This window comes from Phocoena sinus, chromosome 13, assembly GCF_008692025.1.
Source record: "Phocoena sinus isolate mPhoSin1 chromosome 13, mPhoSin1.pri, whole genome shotgun sequence".
Classification (NCBI taxonomy): Eukaryota; Metazoa; Chordata; class Mammalia; order Artiodactyla; family Phocoenidae; genus Phocoena; species Phocoena sinus.
The window spans coordinates 22,487,053-22,512,771 of record NC_045775.1 but is presented as its reverse complement, the minus strand read 5'-3'; the positions used below and the strand labels follow the sequence as shown (position 1 = coordinate 22,512,771).

General features: G+C 51.4%; 1 protein-coding gene and 1 long non-coding RNA gene across 2 annotated transcripts in view; one reads left to right on the top strand and one right to left on the bottom strand.

Moving 5' to 3' along the window:
- Positions 1–25,719, bottom strand: part of PLB1 (phospholipase B1) — a 185,524-nt gene that overhangs the window by 5,544 nt on the left and 154,261 nt on the right. The window contains 13 exon segments of the mRNA XM_032652827.1: positions 6,317–6,412; positions 6,936–7,034; positions 7,762–7,846; positions 8,954–9,048; positions 9,573–9,638; positions 11,068–11,148; positions 12,115–12,166; positions 15,856–15,955; positions 16,173–16,216; positions 16,464–16,531; positions 18,725–18,783; positions 19,351–19,411; positions 22,577–22,642. Coding sequence (XP_032508718.1) covers positions 6,317–6,412; positions 6,936–7,034; positions 7,762–7,846; positions 8,954–9,048; positions 9,573–9,638; positions 11,068–11,148; positions 12,115–12,166; positions 15,856–15,955; positions 16,173–16,216; positions 16,464–16,531; positions 18,725–18,783; positions 19,351–19,411; positions 22,577–22,642 — 972 coding nt within the window.
- LOC116764309 lies at positions 15,894–24,212 on the top strand. The gene is made up of 3 exons (XR_004352837.1): positions 15,894–15,985; positions 20,413–22,597; positions 23,504–24,212. It is a non-coding gene; the product is annotated as an uncharacterized LOC116764309 (long non-coding RNA).

Below are 25,719 nucleotides of genomic sequence, written 5' to 3'. Positions count from 1 at the left end.
AGTCAATTTCAGGAAAATTTTGAAAACATACTGGTTACCAGGACGTCGTTATTACGCTTGGCTTGTCAACCTTAAGAAATTGGCATTTTCTCACTTGAGCTACTTTCGTGTGTTTTCCGCATAGATGAAAAGGTTTACTTGAAACCTCCCGGGGAGCAGCTGTGGTTCAGGGAGGTTCTGCTTCATGCTTTTGATCCTGGGACCCTCTGAGAATGAGCTAGAAGCGGCTGTGACTCCCTCCCCAGCATCTTAAGCCAGTAGCCTGCCCCCTGGCAGCATGTGGCCAGCACCAAGGAGAATGGATCCCTGGCACTCACTTATCCAGACTCTGTCCTGAATGTCTAGCGTCCACCCATCATATGATCTGCTTCCCTGCCTGTTCCTGACCTCATCAGCTCCTGACCCCCAGGTACTGCCCAGGAGGGAAGGGAAAGTCCACTATGCCGGCTAATGACCACACCTGGCCCGTGACCTTGCTTTCTGTTGTCTTAAAGCCGTTTCCACCTGTCTGTTAGTAACAATTAGAGGAGGAAGGGCTGCTCTGGTCTTGGGAGAGTCACCACGGTGACTGGACAGAGCATGGTGGGCACATCCACTGGGGTCCTGGTTCTGCGGATAAAGAGCTGTGTGGTGCTAGGCGGGCTCCTGAACTGCCCCTAGCATTTTTCCTGCGTAGCAGAACCACCTAGTGACAGAACAAATGCTACAGATCGGTTGGCTGAGCCCCAGTGATACTCCAGGAACCCAGGAACTAACTGGCGTCGAGGAAGGTAATGTTCATATGGATTTGATGACTGTATCAGTTTCTCCCTTTCTACTGGTCCCTCGGCATCGGTGCACAGCCTACTCTATTTCCCAGCCTTGACGCCCCATCCCCCCTCCCCTCCAGCTGCCTTCACCATTACTCCTCATAACTCTAGAAGAGTTGTTTGTAGCCCCTGGTTGCACTTCCCAACCTCCCGTTCTCTCTAACACCCATTCAGTAGGTCTTCAGTCTCTACCACTTGACTCAGCTCTGGCAAGGTCACCAAGGACCTTGCCAGATTCAGTGGTCACTTATTTTGGATTCATCTTGCTTGACTTTTCAGCAGAATTTGTCAAAGTTGATGCCTCCCTTTCACAACACTTCTCGTTTCCCTCCCACCTCCCCCTTCTCTCCGTCTCATCAGTCGTTGGGTCAAAAGTTGGAAGAAAGCCCCAGGCTTGGTGGTTGGTCCTTTGCTCTTTTCCACCTATTCTTTCTCTAGGAGATCTCAGAAAACCCCATGGTCTCGAATACCACTTCTATGCTAATAACCCGCACATTTTTCCCCCTAAATCTCCATTTCTGACTCTCTCTGAGCTCCAGAATCATACATTTAACACCGTACCTGATGCCTCTGGGTGGATTTCTGGAAGGCAGCTTACACTGACCATGTCCAAAATAAGAACTTTTGACTTTCCCCTCCCAACTCTGTTTCTCTCTACACACCTCAACTGTCCACCCAGTTTCCTTGACCTCAGACTGAAGAATCACCCCCGTTCCTCTTCTGCCTCATCCACCAGCCAGTCCAAAACACATCCCAAATCTGACCACTTCCCTCCACCCCCACTGCCATCCCCTGGTCCCGGCCAACTTCACCTCTCACTTGGACTTCCAGCAGCTTCCTAATGGTCTTTCCAACTCCTCTCTTGCTTCCTTCTAGTCTGTCTCTATGCAGCAGCCGGAGGGCAAACCAGATCACGTGGCTCTCCCGCCGAAAGCCATCCAAGGACCCGGCCCCTGCTCTCGCCCACCTCTGACCTTGCTCCCCTCCCTCCAGGCACACTGGCCTTTACGCTCCTCACACGCTTCAAGCTCCTTCCTGACTCTGGCCCGCACAGGTCGTTTCCTCTTCCTGCAACGCTGTGGCCCCAGACCTCTGCGTGCCCGGCAGCCTCTCGACGTTCGGTTCTCAGTTCACACGTCACTTTCTGGTGAGCCCTCCCTCTCTCCACTGTTACTCTCTGTCACATGGCCCTGCTTTATTTTTTTTTTTTTAAGCCATGAATGTGGTCAGAAATTACCTCATTGATTTATTCACTTTTTTTTTTTTTTTGCGGTACGCGGGCCTCTCACTGTTGTGGCCTCTCCCGTTGCGGAGCACAGGCTCCGGATGCGCAGGCTCAGCGGCCATGGCTCACGGGCCCAGCCGCTCCACGGCATATGGGATCTTCCCGGACCGGGGCACAAACCCGCGTCCCCTGCATCGGCAGGCGGACTCCCAACCACTGCGCCACCGGGGAAGCCCGATTTATTTACTTTTTATCTCTTTTTCCCATTAGACTGGCAGCTCCCCAAGAGCAGGGACGCTCTTTTCCCCAGCACCTGGGGCAGTCCCCACCACATAGTGGAGCTCAGGAAATAGTGGTTGAGGGGATGGATGGAAGAACTGGACTCATAAAGGCCTGAGGCTGGCCACAAGAAAGGCAATTGTTTTTCCTGGAACTTACCTTTCCTAAGACAGACACTGTGGATACCAACGATGTGGCAAATGACAGGACTGAGACAAGGTAGGGTGCCACGGGGCCAGCTCTGGGGACTCGGAGAAGGCTTCTTGTAGAAGCTGGCACCTGAGTTGACTGTTGAGGTGGGTCAGAGTTAGCCGGGGAAGGAGGCTGAAAGGGCAGCCCGAGATAAGGGGAGGAGCAAGGGCAAACACACGGAGGCAGGAGACAGCATGGGTGGTGCAGGAAACTTCACTCCTTGCTGGATTGCTAAATGCAAATCAGGGAGATGGGAGCGGCTGCTGAGAGGTTAATTGGGGCCAAGTCCGGAAGGCGTGGTGTGCTGCGCTAAGGGGCCTGGCCTTTCTTCCTCAAGGAGGGGCCAGCCTTGGAAGTTTGAGAGCAGGGGCATGACTTGGTCAGATTTCACTTATGCAGACTATGCGGTTGCCCTGGGGTGAGGAGATCTAAGGAAGTGCTTTGCAAGCCCTATGCAGTAATATCACCTGGGGAGTGTCTAAAACGTATTGAACCCAGGTGCTACCCCAGACAGTCAGAATTTCTGGGGATGAGGCCCAGGCACTGGGTTTTTGTTTTGTTTTTGGGTTATTTTTTCTGGTTTTTCTTTTAAATGATTTTTTAATCGAAGCTCACACACATCTAGAAACAAGTACAAATCATAAGTGAGCTGCTGATAAATTATGACAAAATGAGCATGCCCACATAGCGTCCAGATAAGGAACAGAATATAATCAATACTCAGAGGCTCCCTCCTACCCTCTTCCAGTACCATCCACTCCCCAATAAGACCATGGATTTATTTGCTTGTTTTTGAAATTTATATATATAGTTGCATGTTGTTGAAATTTTATTCTCATTGCTGTGAGGTGTTCTATTTTATGAATGTGCTGTTTGTTTATCCCTTCTGCTTTTGGTAGACATTTGGGGAGTTTCCTGTTTGGGGGCTATGAATAGTGCTGCTATGAAAATTCTTGTTGTATCCATCTTTTGGTGAACCTTGTGTATACCTTTCTGTTGGGGAGATATACGTAGGAGTAGAATTTTGGGGCCATAGGGAATACATGTGTTCAGCTTTAGTAGATATACCAAGGTTTCCCAAAGTGGTTGTAGGTATTAATTGTTTTTAAGAGTCCCCAGATAACTGTAATACACAGCCAGAGTTATTCTAATGGCTGTAAGCCTGGAGACAGGGAAACCAGTTAGGAGGCTAGCGTTGTTACTCAGCGCCCAGGGAGATGCTAATGTTAGCTGAGAGTAAGATTTCCACAGAAGAGGGAGCGGGCAGCAGTAGAGGAACAGGCATCAGAAAAGAGGAGAAAAAACTGTTCATAAGAAGACAAAAGGAAGACTGGACTTCCCTGGTGGTCCAGTGGCTAAGACTCTGAGCTCCCAATGCAGGGGGCCTGGGTTCAATCCCTGGTCAGGGAACTAGATCCCCCATGCCGCAACTAAGGCCCGGCACAGCCAGATAGATGGATGGATAGATAGGTAAATAAATATTTGAAGAAAAGAAAAGAAAAAAAGGAAGAGAAAAAATTCCCTAGTGCCGTTGGTATTTCTGGCTTTGCGGAAGTCTCTGGAGAAGGATGCATAAACTGTTCAGAGAGGAGGGGCAGGAGATGCAACAGTTTCAAGTGTGTTTGTTGCCACAGTGGGGTACTCAGGGTGTGAGCCAAAGCCTGCAGACACTATGTCATAGGACTCTAATTATGAGACATGAATTCACTGGTTACGCATGTGCTTATCAGGCTGGGAGCAGGGAGGCAGGGTGGTGCTGTGGCCAGGACGCTTGGCAATTAGACCCGTGTTCTAATCCTTGTTCTGCAACTAGCTGGCTGTGTGATCTTGGGCAAATTGCTCCATGTCTCTGTATTTTAGTTACAGAGCATTCTGGCTAGATGATCTCTAAGAGCCTTTCCAGGTCTATCGGTTCGTCATTTATTTTATGTCACTTTAGGGGTGAAATTCCAGGAAGAAGACCTGAAAAGTTGGCATGATGCTATAGCTTTATATCTGAGATGGTTTTGGAGGAAAACACTGGACCCTGTAATTATTTCCACAAATCACATAGCACAGGATAACATACTCATAGATGATTTCAGGTTTGTTTTGCTTTGCGTTGCTTTGTTTTTTAAATTTGGGTTATGGCTGGGACAGGGTGGTTGGGGGGCCGTGGACAGTCTTGTAGTATTAATAATATGGCTCCATGACAGTGTTCATCTTTTGTTTTCAGATCTAAATCCCTTCTACTCGCTTTTATGAAATAGAAGCCTCTCACCTGTGTGAATGGGAAGACCTACCGAGCTGTTTTGGAAGAGAAAGGCCAGAACTACATTAAATCATGCAGAATGCGACAAATGGGCCCTTGACTAATGTTCAAAGTCATCAATACGGCCATCGACCCCCAGGAGACTTGTGGAGGGGTCCTGGGTCCTGGCACTGAGCAGGCTCAGAATGCCCTGAGGTAGGAAGACTATGCCCTGATGGGGATGCTGGGAGGGAAAGGCTAGGGCTCAGCATTCCTGCCCCTCCTTGGAGTCTGTGGATTCCCCCGAGGTCACAGGGGGGAGAAATGGACCAGGCAGAGAGATCCAGTCTTTGTGGGGAGGGGATTTTAAAAGGAATGAAACTGAGTGACTCAGCCCCGGAAAGACACCTGGACTTCAAAGCAAAAGAGTCTTCAAAAGAAACACAACTGCTCTCAGGAATTGTTTTAACTTTGATTTAAAAGACTACCGTGGAGGTAGGGTTGGGAGGGAACTCAAAGGTATTCTGATTGCAATTCTGAGTCCTGGACTGACGGGAGATGATGAAAGTTCCAGGAGGGGGCAGAATGTTGTGTCAACAGGAGGAAAACACCAGGAAAACAAAAGCAGAGGAAGGCTAAGTGAGCAATTAAGTAGGCCAAGGAGAAAACCTCCTTACATGCTGTTCTGAGGAGAGGAGGAGGTGGTGTAGCTAAGGAGAAAGACAATATTATGAGTCAGCCGAGTAAGATACTGGCCACGTGGGCGGAGCTGACAGGTGTGGGAATATTTGCACAGTGGTGCCTGGCAGAGCCGCAGCAGGCCTGAAACTGCAATGAAAGGAGCAGGCGTGTGGATTGTTTAGTCACCATGGGAGGAACGAGGGAGCAGGCAGGTTGGCGTGGGGATTGGGTCACCCGCAGAGCCTAGATCAAAAGAAGCCAGTGGGTTGGAAAGGCATTTCACTTGCTCCGTGCAAGAGGATACAGCGCTCAGGGTTACTGGTCGAGCTCTGTGCAAACATAGCTGACTGTCCAGTCATGCGTGGCCAGTTGTAAAGGGCAGAGCAAGCCACAAGGCCGGGTGGTCCCTGTGGCCTCTGGGCTGTATGTTCATTTCGTAAGGTCCCCTTTTTCCCCATTAGGGCTAGAATAGGTGGCAGCCTGGGAAAACAGGCTGAGTGGCTCTTTTCTTTTTGATGTTTAAAGAAATAATAGTTGGGACCCTGTGGATTATTGTGCTGGGTGCGGTACACACATTATCTCGGTCTTCTAAGACCTGTGTCACCTTTGTTGTTTTTGTAGATATCGATACCAATGGCCAGAGAGATCATTGGCCCAAGGTCACACAGTAAGGGGTTCGTGCTGATATTTTCATCCAGTCTATCTGATGACAACATTATCCCCCGACAGCACTGGGGCATTACCGAAAGAATAGAATCTGTCTGGACAAATACGTGAGCTGCCATTTGGAGCTCTGGGGAGAAGGGAGCCACATCAGCCAGTAGGTTTTTCGTTGTGGGAAAGAGTCAGCTTCCTCGGGTTTCCCCTTGACCCAAACCCACTCGACCCTCAGGCACTGACCATGTTATTCCAGAGAGCGATGGCCATCTCAGCATGCCCGCGTTCTGAGAAGTGGAAACAGTCCTCGGAGAAGAAGGTGAGGTCAGCGCCTCCTCTCTGTGACCAAAGGCAATGGGATTATCTTCCTGGGACGAGGGCACTGCTACCCCCCCATCCCGCGGCATCCTGGGCATTTCAACTTTCATCCTTTCAACTCTGCTGCCAGTTGGCTCAGATGTTGATGGAGAAATTCCCTGGTTTTGGAATTTTTATTTTTTAAAAATTATAGCCACCTACAGTCCACATCCCTTTTCCTTCAGCATCCCTGCTCTAATGGTTGAAAAAAGAATAATAATACTTTTAGGAAGCTTTCCATTTTATCCCCCAACCCAGCAAATAGCAGGGCCATGTCTGGGGAGCTTGGTCACTGTTAATTTTCACCTTTTCTTTCCAAGTACATCTAAGTTCAAGTTACACTCAGAAAAGGTGGGTGCAGGGGAAAGGAGGAAAAGCAGAAACAGCAACCCTTTGGGAGCGCGCTTGGAGAGAGATGGTCCAAAAAAGCCCATGTAGAAAAGGAAATACATTGCCTAAGATACGGCCTCTGCACACGCACCTCCGAGACACACCCGCAACTTACGTCGTTCAGGGGGACAAGAGTGTTTTGGAAGAAAGGCTGCACAACCACGGCGAAGTCCTCACGCTGCAGGTACTGGTAGGAGAGCCTGGAGAGGCCACTCTGGGGATGGGGAGAGAGGCTGCTTAACCGCCCGCAAGGCGGGGCAGACGGCCTGTTCCTGTGGGCTTGGGTGGGTCACATCAGGGGCAAGGGACTCAAAGGAGCCGCTCTAGTGCCTGAGCACCAGGTGGGGCCGCCACCCCGCTCTGCCCTGACGTCTGCTTGGGCCCAAGGCCTCCTCTGCCCTCGCTTCATGAAGAGGTGAATTAGAACACGGGGCCTCAGTTCAAATGGGAATTTCAACACCAGCTCCTCAAAAGGCCTGTGACGTTGGGGGATGAGTATCCATGGTCTTTGCATTTCTTAAGTGCCAAAAGGTGGACTATAAAAGGGATAAACTTATTCATCTGGGAGATGGAAAAATCAAAACCACGTAGGGCTGACTGAAATTGCCGGGGGTGCTCCGTGGGGGGAAGCTTCTCAGAAGAGGTAAGAAGACAAGCCCTGGGCATGAGATGGATACACTGCAGCAAGGCCCAGGGCACGGCAGGTCAAGGGAAGGCACAGACAGACGTGAGAAGCTAAAGGAGGGAGGAGCCCGAGGGCAGTGAGCACAGCCCCTCTCCCATCTGGGAGCTGAGACGTGGGCTTCCCTTCTGAGCTTCTCCCCGCCCCTGCCTTGGTGTCTGATGCACCTGGACACATATTTCAGGGGCTGTGATCTCGGTAGAGCCCTCACTCCAGGAGTAAAGATGGGGGGGTGGGAGGGAGAAGGGGACAGGGTCACCTGGAAGTCCCAGTTCACTGTCTTCAGTTGTTGCAGCAGCTCCAGGGAGTTCTCCTGGGAGCCTCGGAGGCAGGTGCAGTTGTTCCTGTGAGACAAGGAGAGTCCTGAGGCTCTGTGCCCGCCCCCCCCCCCCCCCCCCCCCCCGCCGCCACGGAGGTGTCCCCAGAACACAGCCTTGCTTTCTCTTGGGCCCGGATCACAGAACCATAGCTCAGGGGCAGGAGGTCTAGAAGGTGCTTGTTGGGAGAGAAGGTGGAAGGGCTGGCACCAATGCCCGGGTCTCCTGTGGACGGGCTGCCTGTTCCCCTGGCCGCCTGACTGCTCCTTCCCCATGCTCCTGAGGCCTCCCTTCTCTACCTTGGGCTGCTTGGGACTCTCCCACAGGGCTCCGGAGTGAGGGGTCTCTTGGGCAGCAGTGGCCACTCCGAGAATAGGAACCAGCTGGTCACCTTCCCAGCGAATCCATTTGACCCCAGATAGGACAGGACTCCTCAGCTCCCTGTAGAATCTGCTCCCCCCTAACTATGGTCACAGGAACTCTGGGCGAACCTCTGGCCTCAGAAGGGTCACAGCTGAGCTTTAATAAATTCCAGCCCCAGCAGAAATTCTTGCACATTGTACCTTAGCTCCAAGCCTGGCTTTCATGGACAGTCCTATCAAGCACGTTAAAAAAAGGTACTATTTCCCGAGCACCTGCCCCACAGCGACCAGGTACTTCATTTGCTCTTCCGCTAGACCTCACCTCTACCTCCCAAGTGAGGAGTAAGAGGCCGTGTGGTTTGTACAGGGTCCCACAGCTCCTAAGATGGCAGAGCCAGGATTTGAGGCCTGATAGAGCTGTTTTGAAAGCGCACTGCCTTGCGTTGCCTCTCAAACAGGAACAAGCAACTTGCTGAAGTTGGGGTTTGGCATCACAGACAATGTCAGGGGCCCTCACGGGTCATCTAAGTGTCTGTCTGCCTCACTTTCCAGAAAAGCAAACTGGGGTCCAGGGAAATAAAGCGACTTGCGTACAGTAGGCATTCAAGAAGGTAGCAGCATTTCTGAATAGTTTTCCAAGCCCCTGGCTAATTGCTGATGTCTGCTCCCCAGACGAGAAGGTCTGGCTCCGCCTGTATCAGTCTCACCCACTGACATCTAAGCCCTGCTCTCCCCAGGTGCCCTCCCCCTGGGCCCACGTACGTCTACTTACTGGGCTGCCAGTGGCATGACACATTTCCCACCTTGGCCCTGGTGCAGGCCAGCCAGCTCCATGACCTCTACCACGTTGATGAAAGCCCTTGGAAGCTGTGGGCAGAGGGATGGGCTTCAGTAGTCCCCAGGCACTTGTTGAGGGGTGGGGGGCACTGGTTACTGCTGGAAAGAGCTTGGGGGATCATCTACAATCTACTTCCTCCTCCCCAACTTTACCAATAAACTGAGGTCCAGAGAGGGAACGTGCCTCATATTATCCTGTGGAATCTCCTTTATTGGCCCCGCTTTATAGACTGGGAAACCAAGACACAAGGCACCTGCCCAAGCCACGGTACCTGGCTACAAATCAGGCCGACTGGCTCCAGAAGCCAGCTCTTTCTTTGCCACCAAACAGATGCAGTCGGATCCAGCTAGAATCTTCCCCGCAGAGGAGCTACGCAGCTGCCTCCCCCCACCCCCCACCCTGCCCATCCCATCCAGGGACCTGCTCACGGGGGTGGGGGTGGGGGCTCTGTTTGGCGTGCATCTCACTGAACACATCTAGATGCACACGGGTCACAGCCCCTGGGGAGCAGCCTGGTTGTCGCCAGGATCGTGCTGCCCCTGTGCTGTCTTACCTCCTCATAGAAGATGCCCAGGGCCTGCTGGATGTGCCGAACATACTCGCTGGCTGAGTGGGCCTCCTGTGAAGAAGCAAGGGGCTCTCCTCAGCTCCTGGCGGGAGGAGGAGAGTGACCTGAGGCCAGCACAGGAGGGCACTGCATGGGCTGGGAAGCCCAGCCCTTACTGCTGGTGGACACAGTCTCTCTTGTAAGAAGTCATCCCTTGACCCCTACTAGGTACCATGAACAATGCCCACCCCACTCTGCTCCCGGCTCCTCTAACCCAGAGCCTGTCAGTGCTGGACCCCACTGCCGCTCCAGTCCCATCCGTTCCCCTGCCTCTCCTTCTCCAACCAGGACAGGGCCCCTGGTGGCCATGCTGTCTCTTTCCTCTGGGCTTTGGTTCGTGCTGGCCCCACTGCCTGGGACCCTCTGCACTGCCTCCCCCTCACTCCCATCCCTGTAACTCAGGTCAAGGGTCTCATCCTCTGGCTCATCTCCCAACTGGAAGCTGATTTAGCCCCTTCCTAAAACATAGCTGGAGTTAATCCTGATGGAGGCCCCAGGTTTTTCCACAAAAAGCTGCTCTCAGTATCATAAACCTGACTGTTTGCACGAGGACAGGTATTCTGGGGTCACTTCTGGCTCCCTGGACCCCCAACGAGTGCAGGACACAATAGCATTTAAAACCCCATGGGACTAGGTCGCTTCTGCCTCTGGAGTCTGGGCAGGGAGGGAGAAAGCCCCTGGGTTGGGGGAGGCCGGTTCTCATCCAGAATTTGGTCACTGCCTGTGAGCCAAAGGAATGATAAAATGCCTTCTCCTCGCTGCCTGTGACTGTCAAATATTCTACCACAACCTCTGAATTATGGAAGCTGCTTTTTTTTTTTCTTCTGGCCAAATAAAATATAGCACATCCTCAACTTAGAATAAGATGTATTCCAAAAGTTATTACTTCCCACAGTTGGTAAGTCTGGACATATTTCCCCTTAGAAACGACATTAGGAGTGGGCTGGGTTCCCGGGCCGGCAGAGTTTGTTAACGCGTGTTGTCCTTGAAGGAGCAGTAAGCCATCGATCAGGAATAGTTCAGCTGAATCAACCCTATTTATGGCATTGTTTCATCCTCCCCCTGCAACCTCCCCACCACCAAGAGACGCCCAAAAAAGTGGGCAGGGACTCTAAGCAGGTGAGGGTGGGGCTCCCTAGTTATCCACTGGATACCAGAGAACAGTATTTGTGTGCCTAAGAGAGGCCGCCTTGGCAGTGCCTGAAGAGTGGGGACATCCAGACACTTCTGGAATCAGGGGACCAATGCAGCAGCCACTCAGCAGTGGGAAAGACAGGCCTCTCCTGGCATGTGTGAGCTGGGGCTTCCTGGGCAGACTCAGGTGCCTAGGAGAGCCGGCCCGTGTGCCTCCCGTGAGGGAGGTCCCGGCCCTGGGCCTGGATGGTGACCTTGGCCAGCAGCTCCCCTCTCAGGGCCCCCAGGGGGCTGCGCAGGGGCCTACCGGATTCTCGCAGTAATGGCACAAATCGTTGCTCCCAATGAACAGGGTGATGAGCTTCCAGTCTTTCTGTAGGTTGATTTCCTGAGGGGACAGAAGATCCCCGTTTAGGCCTTGGTGGGGGACACGTGCATGTGCCAGACGGCCCCCCAAGTGCCTTTTCCTCTCTTTGTATCACAGTGGAGAGAAGATGCCGAGTGCAGGCTCTCCTGCCCTCACCTTGGTGCTGGGGCAAGGACTCTGCCAGAGAGATGTGTGTGTGTGTGTGTGTGTGTGTGTGTGTGTGTGTGTGTGTGTGTGTGTGTACGCGCGCACGTGTGTGCTCACTCAGTACAGAGGACCTTTTTCCCTTTGAGATCCTCTTAAGAAAGTTGCAGTCCGGGAGGAGGTGGTGTGTATTAACCCACCCCTAAAAGGGGATCGAAAGGCCTTCAAAGGAGCCGAGGGCACAAGACACATCTAGAAGCAAAAGCCCAGAGCTGGCCTCTCTTGAGGCCTGGGTCCAGGGAGGGGGGTGGAGGAGGAGCCCCTCGTGGACTGAGAGTTGGGAGGGGGACGGGGCGGCCCCCGGGGGAGCCTGCTTTCCACTCAGCGACGCCATAATAGGAGTCCTCCCAGACGCTGAGTTCCAAGGCATAAACACAGAGTGTTTAAAAAAGTGCTGGTGGGGAGGTTTAGAGGGGCCGGGTTAGTGGGAAGGAGGAAGGGTTGGAATGAGCTGCCTATTTTTAGAGGCCAAAGTTTACATAATAGGGCTCTGGAAGCCAGCTCCTGGGTAAAGTGGAAAGCTGCCAGAGGCCGAGGTCTGCCACCTCCGGCCACCCTCTGCCCCTCTCACCTCCTGCAGCTGGCCCTGGGGGGAGGGGGGTGGCAGAGACGGGCGGCGTCTTGGTGGCAAGGCCTGCTACTCGTGGCTCCTTTGGCCCCTCTTAAGGACCAGCCAAGAGCCTGAGCTGCAGTGATACAGAGGGGGCTCTTTTAGGGCAGCTTGCACCCACCCCAGCTACGGGCAGAGCGCCTTTCAGGGGTGGCCAGGGGTCCTGTACTCACAGGGCTGTTCTTCATTCGCTCCATGAGGTCCCGGGCCTGGGCCGGCATGTCACTGGAGCGGGGGGAAGAGAAGGGGACGTTAGGGCTGGCTCACGAGGGAGGGCTCAAGCTGTAGGATTTGGGCCTGGCAAGGAGATGTTTCAGGAAGAAAAATGTTATATAAAGTTCACTCCTTCAGAACGCATTGCAAGGCTTCCAATTCTCAAGAAATCTCAACCTGTTTAAAAATCAAAGATCTGCCATGGACCTTGAAGCCGTAATTGATCCTGACCCTGCCAAGGGCTAATCTGCATCTCCCCACCCCCTTCTGCAGGCCTGGTCCTCTGAAGCCACTTCAGGGGGATCTGCTCGACCTTCCCATCAGGGACATTCCCTTATACTTCATCCAGCTCTTTCGCTGCAGGATGAAACTGAACTGAGCCTGTCCAGTTCTTATTTGGCTGTCTGTTTTAAAAATAACCTTTTGTATACTTGAAAAAATTCATCGTCCCAAATGATCCCTCAGCTTTCTCCTTTCCAAGCTTCACGACTCCTTTAACCTTCACCTCTAAGTCCCACTCTCTGTTCCTTTAATCCTTTTGTTATTCTTTTCTGTAGTTCCTTTGGATTTCCACGCCATTCCCCATCTCCTCACTTCTCCCACTTGCAACAAAACAGGACGGGGGAGACAAATATGGACAGGACTAGTTCTTCCTTCACCTCCTGGATACCTGCCACGAACGAGGAATTGAATGCTTCTGGATAAGAGACAGGTATGTCAACGGAAGCTTGCCCAGCAATAAAGGGGAATGAACTAGTGATACACAAAACAATGGGGACGTACCTGAAAATAATTTTGCTGGGTGGAAGAAGTTAGACAAGAAAAGAGTACATAGTCTATGGTCCTGTTTCTGTAAAGTTCTAGAAAATTAAAACTAATCTATAGTGACAAGAAAGCAGGTCAGTGGTTACCTGGGGCCCAGGGAGTCGGGTAGAGACAGGAAGGGGCGGGAGGGAGAGATTGATTACAAAGAAATACAGGGAAACTTTTGGAGGTGATGGATATATTTATCATCTTGATTGTGGTAATGGTTTCACAGGTATATGCATATAACAAACTGATCAAATTGTACATTTTTAATATGTACAGTGTACTCGTCAATCACACCTCAATAAACTGTTATTTAAAAAAAGATATGTATGTGAGAAGGGATACAGCCAATGGAGGCTTCCATGGAAGAAATCATAAAAGCAGTAACTGGTACAGAATGGGCATTTTAAATCTTTGCATGTCCACAGTGAGCTGGGCATGTGGCCAAGCATACATGGTACCATCCCTGCCATGTTTCTCATTAATACATTCAGGACCGCATCTCATATGCTACTGCTACTGATGCGTGTGTCAGAAAGCTACAAAGAAAGCCTGTCCTGGTTAAAGGTGACCACAGAAATCCCTGTAACCTTTTAATAGGTTCAAGATACGAATAGGGGAATCCACGGGTGATAAGCCCTCAAGGGCACTAGGGGAAGTCAGGAATGGCCTCTCCTCCCCTCTTCCCAGCCATGGTTCTTCCCATGCGTCAGGCTCAGCGCAAGCCCTACCTCCCCCATGGGCCTTCTCTCCGGGCTTGTTTATCCACACCTCCTCTGTTTCCTTTTTCAGTCTTGATGTGAAGAGCCATGCTCTGGGAGTTACAGGACCGGGAGTCCCCTTCCAGCTCTGCTACCAACGTGCCGTGGAGCTCACCCAAGTTACTGGGTCCTGCTAGCCTTGAAATTTTTCATCTTTTAAACAAACAGCCAAGCCTAGATGACTTCTGGGGTCCCTTCCGGGTCTGCATCTGTCTGTATTCAGCCTGCCCGGTTCACATTTTGTACCTTTCTCTTCTCTTAGTTGTGCTCCAAAGAACAAAATCATTTCAGTCTGCAACGTTGCCATTACACAGCACTGTTTTTTTTTTTTTTTTTTCCAAAAATTATGTCCTGTAGGTTTAGGCTTCTTAACTAGAAAGCAAGCTCTTTATAGGCAGGCAGTTCACTTTTTGGTTCTTTTGTATCTTTTAGTAACCATCTTGGGGCTCAGTCCTTCCCAGCTGTTCAGTGAATTCTTGCTTATTGATGGATGGAAAGGAAGTTCGATCTTGAATAAAACTTTGAAACGAAATACTCTAATAATGACGAACTTTTTTTGCATACATATTATATACTGTACTAAGTGCTTTCCAGGGGTTATTGGTCTCATTTAATCCTTGTGACAACTCTGAGAAATAGGTACTATTATTATTCTCATTTATAGATGGGGAAACTCAGAGATACTAAGTGACTTGCCCAAGGTCACACAGCCAGCAAGTCTGGGGGCTGGGATATAGACATAGATGGTCTGACCTCAGGTCTCATTATCCTGGCTGCTCTGCTGTGGTATTTATCTTTCTCTCTAGGTGAACTCATCCTTACCCACACTGTGCTAAATGGCACAGTGCGGGTAAGGGAGACTCACAGAACAGTTCTCCAAACTTGCTTACTTAAGCTGACTAATGGCTCGCTCTCCTTTCCCCTAACACGGGACCGCAGAGATACTAAAAAGAAGCTGCATGTCTCGGCTACGTCCCCTGCCACTCTTCCCCAGGCGCTCTTGGTGCCTGATGGGGACACCAAGCAGCAGTGAAATAGAAAAAGCAGTTTAAGAGAAGTGAAGCAGGAACGGGGAAAGGGGCTTGAATGTCAACAGACTAAGGAATCAATTCCTGGTTAATGAAGCCTGGGCTCTAAAAAAAAATAATAAAAAGGTAATAATAATAATGGTAATACCAGCAACTAGAGGTTGATATCATGGCCCCATGAAGCCCAATTTTTTTGCAGAAAATAATTCTTCCTGCTTATGATGTTGAGGACCTGACATCGCTTCCTGTGGCTCAGAGGCTCAAAGCGAGCGTGGGACCCTCCTTACCGCGTCTGAAAGGAACTTTCCCTGTAAACAGGGTGAGTCAAGCGGGTTCTGTTTCCCTGGCGATCTGAGTGCAGCAACCCTTCTACAAAGCAAAGACCCAGCACGCTCTGTGCAGAAAATCAATGAACTCCGTCAGGCATTTCAACTTTAATTATCTGGGTTGTTGTCAACCACAGAAATCCAAGTGAAAACAAACAACTGCTATGTTGTTTTGAGGGCCTACCATCTAACTCCCTAGTGTCGATATACGGCTTTTTCAGAGTCAAGGGCTGGAGGTTCAGAGGCGAGAGAAGGGAGGAGGGAAGGGCGGCCAGCCGTGAGGTCCTGCTCTGTGTCCCCAAGGTGCTGAGAGTTGTCACCTGCACATTCGACCCCAGCCTCCTCTGGGCTGGGAGACCAGCTGGAGTCAGCAGGAGGGCACCCTGCGCCCTGGCCGCACGCTTCCTGTCCGGCCACCCTCAAGGGCTTCTCCCCACTGCCCTGAGAGGTGCTAACAGCTCAGTGGGCAGAGCGAAGGCTCTGATTCAGCCTGGTCTGATCCTGGCTCCTCTGGTCCCTCGCTCTGATAACCTTGGGCCATTCAGGAAACGGTCTAAGCCTCTGTGTCCTCACGCTGGTACCCATCTTGAAGGGTGTAAGGATTACAGGAGATAATCCACATGAGGGGGCAGCTCAGGGCCGGGCAGCAGAAGCGCTCCGTGCACCACGGCTCTTACGGCCCGTCTGTGGGCCCGGGTCCCAGACATCACCCTTCTCTCATCCCCGATCTCTCGGCCTTGCCCTCCTCTGTCCCTCCAGTACCCACGTCTACTCACCGAGCTCTGGCCCCTCCCACTGCTGCATTCAGCCCAGCGGTCTCCTCCCGGGTGCCGGCGGAGAAGCCGAAGATTTTGGGGTTGAACTTCTTCAGAATGTCTTTGAAGAGGGAAGGAGCAGAGAGCACAGGTGAGAGGGAGATGGACGAGCAGTGTTGGGGCACAGGTGTGGGCAGAACGCTTCTGGGTCTTTTCAGGGCAGGCTGACTTCTCTCCTTACAGACAACCTTCTCTTCCCTCGCTCAGGGGAAGGGCCCTGGTCTCAGGGAGGGGTTGCTACGGCCACAGTGATGGTGCCTCTCCGTGTTGCTACTTACTGGGCAGTGTGGTGTGGGTCCCCAAGTCGCCATCCCCTCCAATGCTGGGGAAGAGAAAGCACATTTGTTAAAATCACAGGTCATCATATTTCTGAGTCAGAACCAGACAGTCTGCCCTGGGGCAGGATTCCCATCCCCCTTAGGAATAACAGAAGCATCGGGGATTCGCCTTGCATCCCAGCACCGGGCCTCGAGTACCCGGCCTCACCTCTGGAGGGGTGACAGGGAAACACACCACCCATGCTTCTGTGGGGAGCGTCATCAACAGAGATGAGTGGAGAACACCCTCACCTCCAGGAGAGTCCCCTCCAGGCTGTGGGGAGGTCACTGGAGTTGCTGGGTCGGGCTCCCACCGCTGTCTGAAAGGCAAAGAGAAGGCTCTAGAGCTGGGCTGGGTCGGGTGCAGGCTGGGGGCACCGGGGAGGGGCCCTCTTGCCCTGGTGTAGCAGCTGGGACCTGGATTTACCTTTTCTGAAAATGGTACTAGCTTTTCCCCAGGCCACTTAATCTCGGAGTCGTCCTGACTTCCCAATCTTCCACACACAACCAGTAACCAAGTTGTGGAAGAAGCAAGATTCTTCCTCCCCAGCCTCTCTGGCTTCCATCCCTTTCTTCGTGTTCCCTTTGCCATATTTCCAGGTGAGACTCTCATCTCCTCACCATGGACAGCTCTGGCCTCCACCTGACCCCACAGTCTCCAGTGTCTCTTCCCATCTCACGGGGCTGCCCCACCTGCTCTGCCAAGCACACCTGTTCCTTCATGCCTCCCCCAGACTCTGACCTTTCAGTGGGTGCCTCTTACTCACAGGGTCAGAGCCAAACCCCTTCACCAACATTCAGAGCTCACCATGACCTGGTTTCCACTTTCCTTTCCTTGTTCACCGCCTCCTTTCCTGTCCACACAAACCTTCAGGTCTAAACAAGTTGATCTGAAGCATGAGGGCCTTGGACCAGCCTACTACCAGCCACTCCATCCTTTCTGGGAATGCTAAAGCTCCTCCTTTCCAGCCATTATGTCTCCAGTTCATTCTCTAACACCTTTGTCAATTTCTGCCTCCTCCATAATGCTTTTTCTAAAGGCCCTATTTTTAACTTTTTTTTTTTTTTTTTTTTTTTTGCGGTACGCGGGCCTCTCACTGTTGTGGCCTCTCCCGTTGCGGAGCACAGGCTCCGGACGCGCAGGCTCAACGGCCATGGCTCACGGGCCCAGCCGCTCTGCGACATGTGGGATCTTCCCGGACCGGGGCACGAACCCGTGTCCTCTGCATCGGCAGGCGGACTCTCAACCACTGCGCCACCAGGGAAGCCCTAAAGGCCCTATTTTTAAAATTAATGTTTATTGGAGTATAGTTGCTTTCTAAAGGCCCTATCTTAAAAAAAGAGAGTATTCCTCTTTGAAAATTACAAAAGTAATATGCATTCACTATGACCAATGAAATGATACAAAGATGTTTTAATTACTAATTTACCCCTACTTTAATAACCTGCCCCCTGCTCCAGGTTCTACATCCCCTCCCTCCTCACCCCTTACCCTCACATACACGCTACCAGGATCAATTAATGGTTAAGAGCCTGGTGTGTATCCTTCCTTCCACAGCTTTCCCCACGTTCATACCAAAATTAAGACACACTCAAACTCATCTGGAGAAGTTGTTCTTTACTGAAATGAATACCTGATTTCACAAGTCCGGTTTGTCCCCTATATGATTACGTACCTCCTTCTGTGTAAGTGTTTCTTATTTCCCCAGCTGGACAAGTTTCCGGAGGGTTAAGACTACATCTCATACTTATTTTCCCTCTGAATTGCTAGCAGAGTGTCTCACACACAGACAATAGCTAAATAGTCGGCCAATACAATTCCTTTGGTGAAACTGGGCTACGTGCAGGTATTGGGCCCCCTCTGTCCCCACAAACACATCTTTAAATGGGGTGAGTGGGTGCTGGGCAGTGTGTGGGTAAGACCCACCACCCTAGGAGTCTGGGTGAAGGAGATGAGTTCCCTGGTAAAGGCAGGCAGACTTGGATAAGTACCTTAACACAGGGGTCCCCAACCCCCGGGCCTCAGACCAGTACTGGTCCGAAGCCTGTTAGGAGCTGGGCCGCACTGCAGGAGGTGAGTGGCGGGCAAGTGAGCAAAGCTTCACCTGCGATTCCCCACCGCTACTCATTGCTCACTTTACCACCTGAACCCATCCCCTGCCCCCCTCCCCGGTCCGTGGAAAAACTGTCTTCCACGAAACCTGTCCCTGGTGCCAGAAAGGTTGGGGACCGCTGCCTTAACACACACAGATGAAATGCTTGGGAACAGTGGGGAAGGGGGATGGACGGCTTCTATCAGGGGATGGAGGGGAGGCCCCGTGGAAGAGGTGGTGTTGAGCCAGGCTGTGGAAGGGAGGAGGGGAGGGCATTCTCGATTGCCTGCTGGTGTTTTGCGGCTGCCTGGCTATGTTTCATTGCCGGCCACAGGTATGTTCTCAGCTAAATGCTGAACACAGAGCTGATGTGGAGGAAGAGGTGATTCCGCACAGGGCCTGGCCCAGCTCAGTACTCACAGTCAGCGAGTCACCCAGGGCAGCCACCACTTTGATATCCGCTGGTCGGAGCTCATGGACTAGGGAGACAGGAAAAAAGATGGATGGTCAGTGGAGGTCTTCCTTTGAAACTATTAACTTGGCTAGGAGTCTGAGATTCTGTTCTTATGCCACAGGTTCCCATTAAACTTATTTCTAGCCTAAGGCTTTAGAAAATTTGTATTTTCCATCTATTCAGAGCAACTAAGGCACTGAAGGTAATGGCCTTGATGGCTCTCATCCATCCTGAGAGGAGCCCAATTCACACTGGAGCGGTCCAGGAAAGTTCCAGCTGGGTGGGGGGGGCGGGTGGGTCATGAGCACGGGTAGAGAGGACCCCAATCCCTGACTATACCTACCTCACTGGGCAGGGAGGTCAGAAAGGCTGCCATTGGGACTAAGCCGAGAGGAGAAGTGTGGTTTGTGGAGAGCCTGGGAGCCCAGCAGTGCTGCAGCCTAGCTTGTCATGGGCTACCCGGATCAAGGTCTGCACTGCATGGGAATCAGCAAGACCTGCTCAAGGCTCCAAGGTGTGTTTGCAGGTTCTCCCAACAACCTGACACTTAACCAGGCCCTTGACTGAAGCGGGTGGTGATGTTTATACTAACCTGACGTGGGGACACTGTTGGAAGGATTCCACTCCTCACACAGGAAGTCACTGCCCCAGTTCTAAATCAACAGGAGGAAAGACACAACACCCGACACTCACTGTGCAGGAAGGTTAGCTTCAGCCCAGGAAGAACTAGCTAAGGAATTCTTGGTGGAGGCTGGAATTATGTTACTGTAGGGGATCATGTGAGGCTAGAGCTGTGAGTTGTGGATGGAGTGAGAGGGGAATCAGAGAGGAGAAAATAGGTCTCTCCCCACCCGCCATGCACAAAACACACGATGTGTGGACACACTCATGCACACCCACAGTCTTTCCCACCTCAACTTATCTACACCCTTAAATGGAGCCCACAGTCATCCAAAGTAGGGGAGAAAACAGTGAAGGCGTGCAACAGGTGGTCTCCCAAAGGAACACAGACTTGGATGCCTGATAAGAGGTTCCATGTGGGTTTTGGTGGCGTCGTTTAACATGAAACTAATGGACACTAATGACAATGCTAGGACCAAAACAATAATTACAATATATTTAGGACAGTAACGTGAAATTTTTACAACTGCAAAGTTTCTGGTTTCTGCATATCATTTCTGAATATGTGCATATCATTTCTTTTGGTGTATTTAACTTAATGGCCAAACAATTCCTTGTATGTATATAAATTAACGTCTATAACCTGGATACCTTCAGTCCAATTCTCGTCTCCGGAATATAGGGCACACTTGCCAGGCGCTGGAGGAGGGGATGGGGAGGGAAGCAGAGGGCGCAGAAGTTGGGGGAAAGACAGAGTCCCTTCCCTAGTGCAGACGCTTGCACGTGCCCAGAGGGGCCTGAGGGACAAGCCCAGTAGGGCTGAGTGCACAGTAGGGCTGCACACACAGGTGTTGTCCGGTTGGCTGATTCTCTAGGCGTGTGGTTGCCAAAGGCTTTGGAAGCTTGTCTCTTTCATTTGGTCAGATGATGAGGCAGACATGCCTTGTTAAAACACTCCTCTCACAAGGGAGCAAAAATGAAACTTCCTTTAAATATTAGTTGCTTAATCTGATGTAATTTCGTTTATTCCAAGGAACTGCTCAATTCACCACACGGATGGAGTCCTTCTTCCGTGTGGGAGTTCTACTGAAATCAAGAACACATTTGTGCGCAGATGACAGACATCTGGGGAAGATGCGATTAAAAAAAAAGTCTATAGCCGTGAGCACTTTAGAAACACCTCAGAGAACTGGTGAGCCAGAGACGAGCCCGTCCCATGCAGATGAACAGACCCAGGTTGGAAATGGAGCGCTCTCGTCTGTCCCAAGGGAAGAAGTGTACTTGGCACCCTACGCCAGGGCACCTGGATCCCCTGGGTCTTGTTAAATGCAGATCCTGAGACAGCAGGACTGGTGTGCTGCCTAAGACTCTGCATTTCTAACAAGTTCTCAAGTAATGTTGCTGTTGCCTGTCTGTGGCTAATTTAAATAGCAAGGTATTTTAAAAAAAGAAACAAATCCCACCACTTTCTAGGCCTGGGTTTTTAACTCTGCCAGCAACAGAAGCAAAGACACATGAGACTAAGATCCAAGAGGACAGGACAGGAGCCACTGTTTTCACCAGTGTATACCCAGCACTTTGTACAGTGCCTGTGCCATTTAGGTATCCAATAAATATATACGCATGTTAGATAAATCAGTCAATGCCCAAGTGACAAGATGTAGCTGACATTTCAATTCTAATGGATTTTGTCAGTGGTTGGCCTGGGACACACCTCTGTTGGGCTAACATGAGCCTAAGAGAATTCAGGGAGGCTGGATGGCGGCATTACCACACGGCTTGTATCCCAGCGCTTAGCACCTAACGGTCCTTCAATAATTTCAGGTGAGTTAGTCTCAGTGCTTCAGCTGGCTTATAAAAGGTCTTTCCTCAATCACTCCTGCTGCTCCCGAATCCATTTTCCACACGAGTCAGGGGGTCTTTAAAAGGGTGAAATAGATTACATCACCTTCTCCTAGAACCTCCGACAGTTTCCCACAGCGCTCCACCTGAAGTCCAACCTTCTTTCTTAGGGATTCAGATTCCCTCAATTCAGGGTCCCTCAATAAACCCTCTGGTCTCATGACCTACTCTCTACCTCACTCACACACCCACAGCCACACTGACTTCTTTCTCTCATCAAATACACCCGACTCAGCCCCACTTCTGAGCCTTTGCACTCCCTGGTCCTGCCTGGGACTCTGGCTCTGGCTCTCCAGATAGCCGGCATCTTTTCATCATACACATCCCAGCTCAAATCTCTCCTCCTCAGAGAGGCCTGACGTGGTCTGCACGGCTCATGAGAACATGCCACCCTCCCTGCCCCATCTCACTTTCCTGCATCACCTTCCTCAGAGCTGTCTTCACTCTATGAAATGACTGTGCTTAGCTGTCTACTGGATGCCTCCTCTGGTAGACTGTAAGCTCCATGAGGGGTGGGACCCATCTGTCTGGTCCACTGCTCTATCTTCCTGAATCAGTGTCTGACACATAGTAGGTGCCCAGTCTGGAATGACCTCTAACTCCTGAGGGCAGGACCACGCGGACACTTCTCTGAACGGCCTCCGGCCCCTCGCACAAGACTGGACAAACCATAGGTGCTCATCCGATACTGGTGGCTGATCCCTCGATCTGGTGGCCGACACGTGTGGTCTGGACCCGGCCGGTCCTGCAAGGCCGGGCGTGGTTCAGGATCCTTCAGGCCATCTCTGCAGTAGCTGCCCCTAAAGCCACGGGCCCTGAATCCTCAGAGCTAGAATGATTGACTTGAACCAGAATGATTGACTTGAACCAAACAAGCCCTGGAGACCCACCTGCATATGTGTCAGCTTCCTGTTGGGCCCAGCCCCCGGAATTGAGGTTCTTCCCCCTCAACTACAGGAAACTGACAGTGCCTCATACCCACTGCCTCCCCCTCATCTCTTCTTGAAAGGCTGAGCTGCCTCAGCAGAGATGATGTTTGTGCAAAGGTCAAAGACAACTGATCCACAGGCACTTCCTCTAGCTGGTTGCTGACATGAGGTAAACACTCGAGAACACGTTAGGACAATCCTGGGACTCTGTGGTTCAGGAGCCTTTTCTTCACATTCCAATTTCCAGTATGTAAGAGGGGTACGTTTCTGATGAAGCTAACTCTCGGAGACCCACACCATGCCCCGAGTCGCCGGGAGGTGGACATGGTTTGTCCCTGAGAGAGGCAGACGTGCGTCAGGGGTTACCTCAATGGATGGCTTCGTGGGGTATGTGTAGTTACTGTTCCGGGGGGTTCTCAGGAAGGGTTCATTCTAAGAGAGAAAAGAAACCACAGGGAGAGGTTATCTGACAGCCTGGAAGATTGCTTAGGAAACATTAAGTACTAACAATCCTGTCCTGTAGATTTATTTAACGTGATCTTCTGCATTTAAATAGAAAGAACCGTACAAACATAATTTCATTCATTCCCTAGAGGGTTTTACATAACAGCTTTGACAAGGGGTGCACAATAAAAGGCCTAAAAAGGGTTCCGTACGTGTTCTATTCAGGGTTCTGCGCTGTTGTTTTCACCTCCCTCATCCTCAGAATGATTTTCTTTCCTTTGTCATTTCTCTGGCAAGAGATTCACATTATAGCACTTTTTTCTTCACCAACAAGTGTTATGATCATCAATGTATTTTAATATCTGTTGCTATTATTATTATTTTGCCTCCTTTGAATTATGTATCTTACCCCCTTTGGGTTGGCTTCACATACTCTGGTTGTGTTTTTTTTTTCTCGTGAAACAGCCTCTTCTTTCCCTGCTCGCCTATTTATTTTACAGTCAGTTTCACACATGCCCAGTCAAGAATCCAGGTCTATTCAGCTGTGGGTGATAAGTTAGTCGAAGAAGGAAGTAGACAAAGGAGAAACGGGGGAAAGCAGGTAATGAGAAAATGTGAAAATGACAGTGAAGCCATAAGAAGTTCATAAGCCAGAGATCAGGCCAAACAGCCCAGGGCTGTCAACACCTTCACAAGACGTGCTGAGTGGGGTAGAAGGGCCATGGTCTGAAAATTTGGGAATAACATGGGAGTAAGTAGGAAGAACCGGAATGTTGGAGAAGAGGTCATTGGAGATCCGAACCAGGGGTTGAAAGCTGACTGCCCATCTGCTCTATTTTGGCCTGAAAGGTGCTTAAAAAGGAAGAGGAGGAAAGGAAGGGAGAGGAGAGAAGACCAACTCTGAATGCTTCCAGAAGGGGTGTGTGCCCTTCAGTTCTGGCCCTACCACCTCCTCTTGTCCCAGACCTGATCCCATCCACACAGTTGTGTTCCTGCCTGGCACTGCATCTGAGTTTGCAACCCCTGAATGCCCCCACTCTACAGATGAGGAGCAACTGGGGGGCAGAGTGGAGGAGGGACCTGCTCCAGGTGGAGAGCAGGCAGTGAGTGCAGAGCCGGGCCCGACCCGTCAAGCCTCCTGACCAGCAGTGGCCTCCTTCCATTCCTCACGGGGAATTCCTCCTGATCACGGGGGTCAGGTCCGAGAAAGACCCTGCTGGTCAGACAGAGGGATGAGGAAGAGAAGGTCTCAGCAGTCACCTTGGAGGATGAAGTCTAGGTACATGAAAGCCCTAGCCCTCAGCACAGACCCTGGCTCCCTGGGCAGTGCACGTCTCTCCTAACCTCCGAGTCTCGGCATTCCTAGCTGCAACACGATTCAGAGGGGGCACTCGGGGCCAAGGGCGGGAAGTGTGCCCTGGACCATCTGCAACAATGCAAGGAGACAGAGCTTACAGTGGCACGTCGCCCCGGCTAACGAGGCTTGTCTCTGGCCAATGCTATTGTGTCCCCTGAGCTTCACCATCAGACGAGGGCACTCTGGGAGCATCCTATAAATAAATGACCCACCTTCGTAGAGCCCCATGTGTTCAGAGCTCTGTTCTAGGCGCCGGAATGAGGGGAGGATACAGAGGCTTACAACCCAGTCAGGCAGAGGACATCAGAGGATAGCGAAGCATCAGAGGATAGCGCGTCCAGTAAGTGCAGTAACTGCTGAGGAACGGCTGCAAGATCTGGGAATGTGTGGTCCTCAAAGACGAGACTCACTGGGAGGGGGGTCACTCGTTATCGTTCTCTCCCCACTTCACGGGAGCCCCGATGGGGCACAGGGCCTGGGGGCTGCAGCTAGTCTCAGAGTGGCTACCACAGGAAGAACCGGAGAGCAAAGACGCTCCCTGCCCTTCCAGACATGCTTAAAATCCAACTGGAGAGTCTATTCCATCACATGATCCAACGGTAGAGGGAGGGGCCGGAGAGGGGAGACTGAACTAAGGCGTCAGGGAGACACTGGAACGCGGTGGGGAGTGAGGCCAGAACGGGAACAATGAGAACAGGTCCAGGACAGTGGCAGACAGGTGGCCCGGGTGCCCTGGGCCTGTTTTACTGCCCGTTGACCGCACTGTGTCTGCATGAGTCAGACGGGGTTAAAGGCCTGGCGCTGAGCAGAGGGAAGAGGGAACCCATTTAGTCCGCTGGCTCTCCTAGGCTAGGTTGCTAACACCAGTAAGTAGAAAGCTAAGCCTACTGGAGGCCAGCACAAGGAAACGTTCTCCTAGTTAGAGCTGTGCAAAGATGGTGTGGCCTGCCGGTGGGCACAGCCCAGACAGCCACCTGATGTGAGTCAGCAGCGTGAGTCAGTGGTTTCGGGAAAAGGTCTTGTTCATCTTGGCAGTGTTACTAGGTGTAAAGTTCCGTGAAGGAGAGCTGGTTTTCTTCTGTTCTGTGCTGCTCGGACCAAACCAGGTGTGTACTGTCAGGGCCGGGCACCAACTTAAGGGGGGGGGCCACGTTCCAAGGAGACATACCTACTACGTGAGGCAGGGTTTGGGACACTTGTCTGCGATAAATAGTTGAGGAAACTGAGGAGAAGACCCAGGGGAGGGTGGTAGTGGTAGAAGAGAGGAGGACATAACAGCAGTGCACGGAACACCCTCTGACATTTCTGTCCCACCTCATCCCAACCTCCCATCCTATCCCATCCCATCATCCCATCCCAAACGCGACCTACTAGGCTGATTTTACAACATATTAACAGGTAGCCACTTGGCTGTTAGAAAAGCACTGCCTTGAGAGTGTGGAAGTTTAAGTAGAAGCCATAGCCTCTAGTTGCCTTGGGAGGGATGTGGTAGAATAATTCAATTATTATATGAGAGATTGCCTCAACAGGACTCCAAGGCCCTCTGCACTGAGAACCTAAGGTTATAAAATTCTCTGTCGCTCTATGATGGGAAGCGTCAGGTGACCTTTAACACACAAAGTGTTGAGGACCTGAACTGGGGTGGTGGCAGTGGGAACGGAAAGGGCGCCAGCAGGAAAAGCGCTAGGAAGGATCCCATCAGATAGCG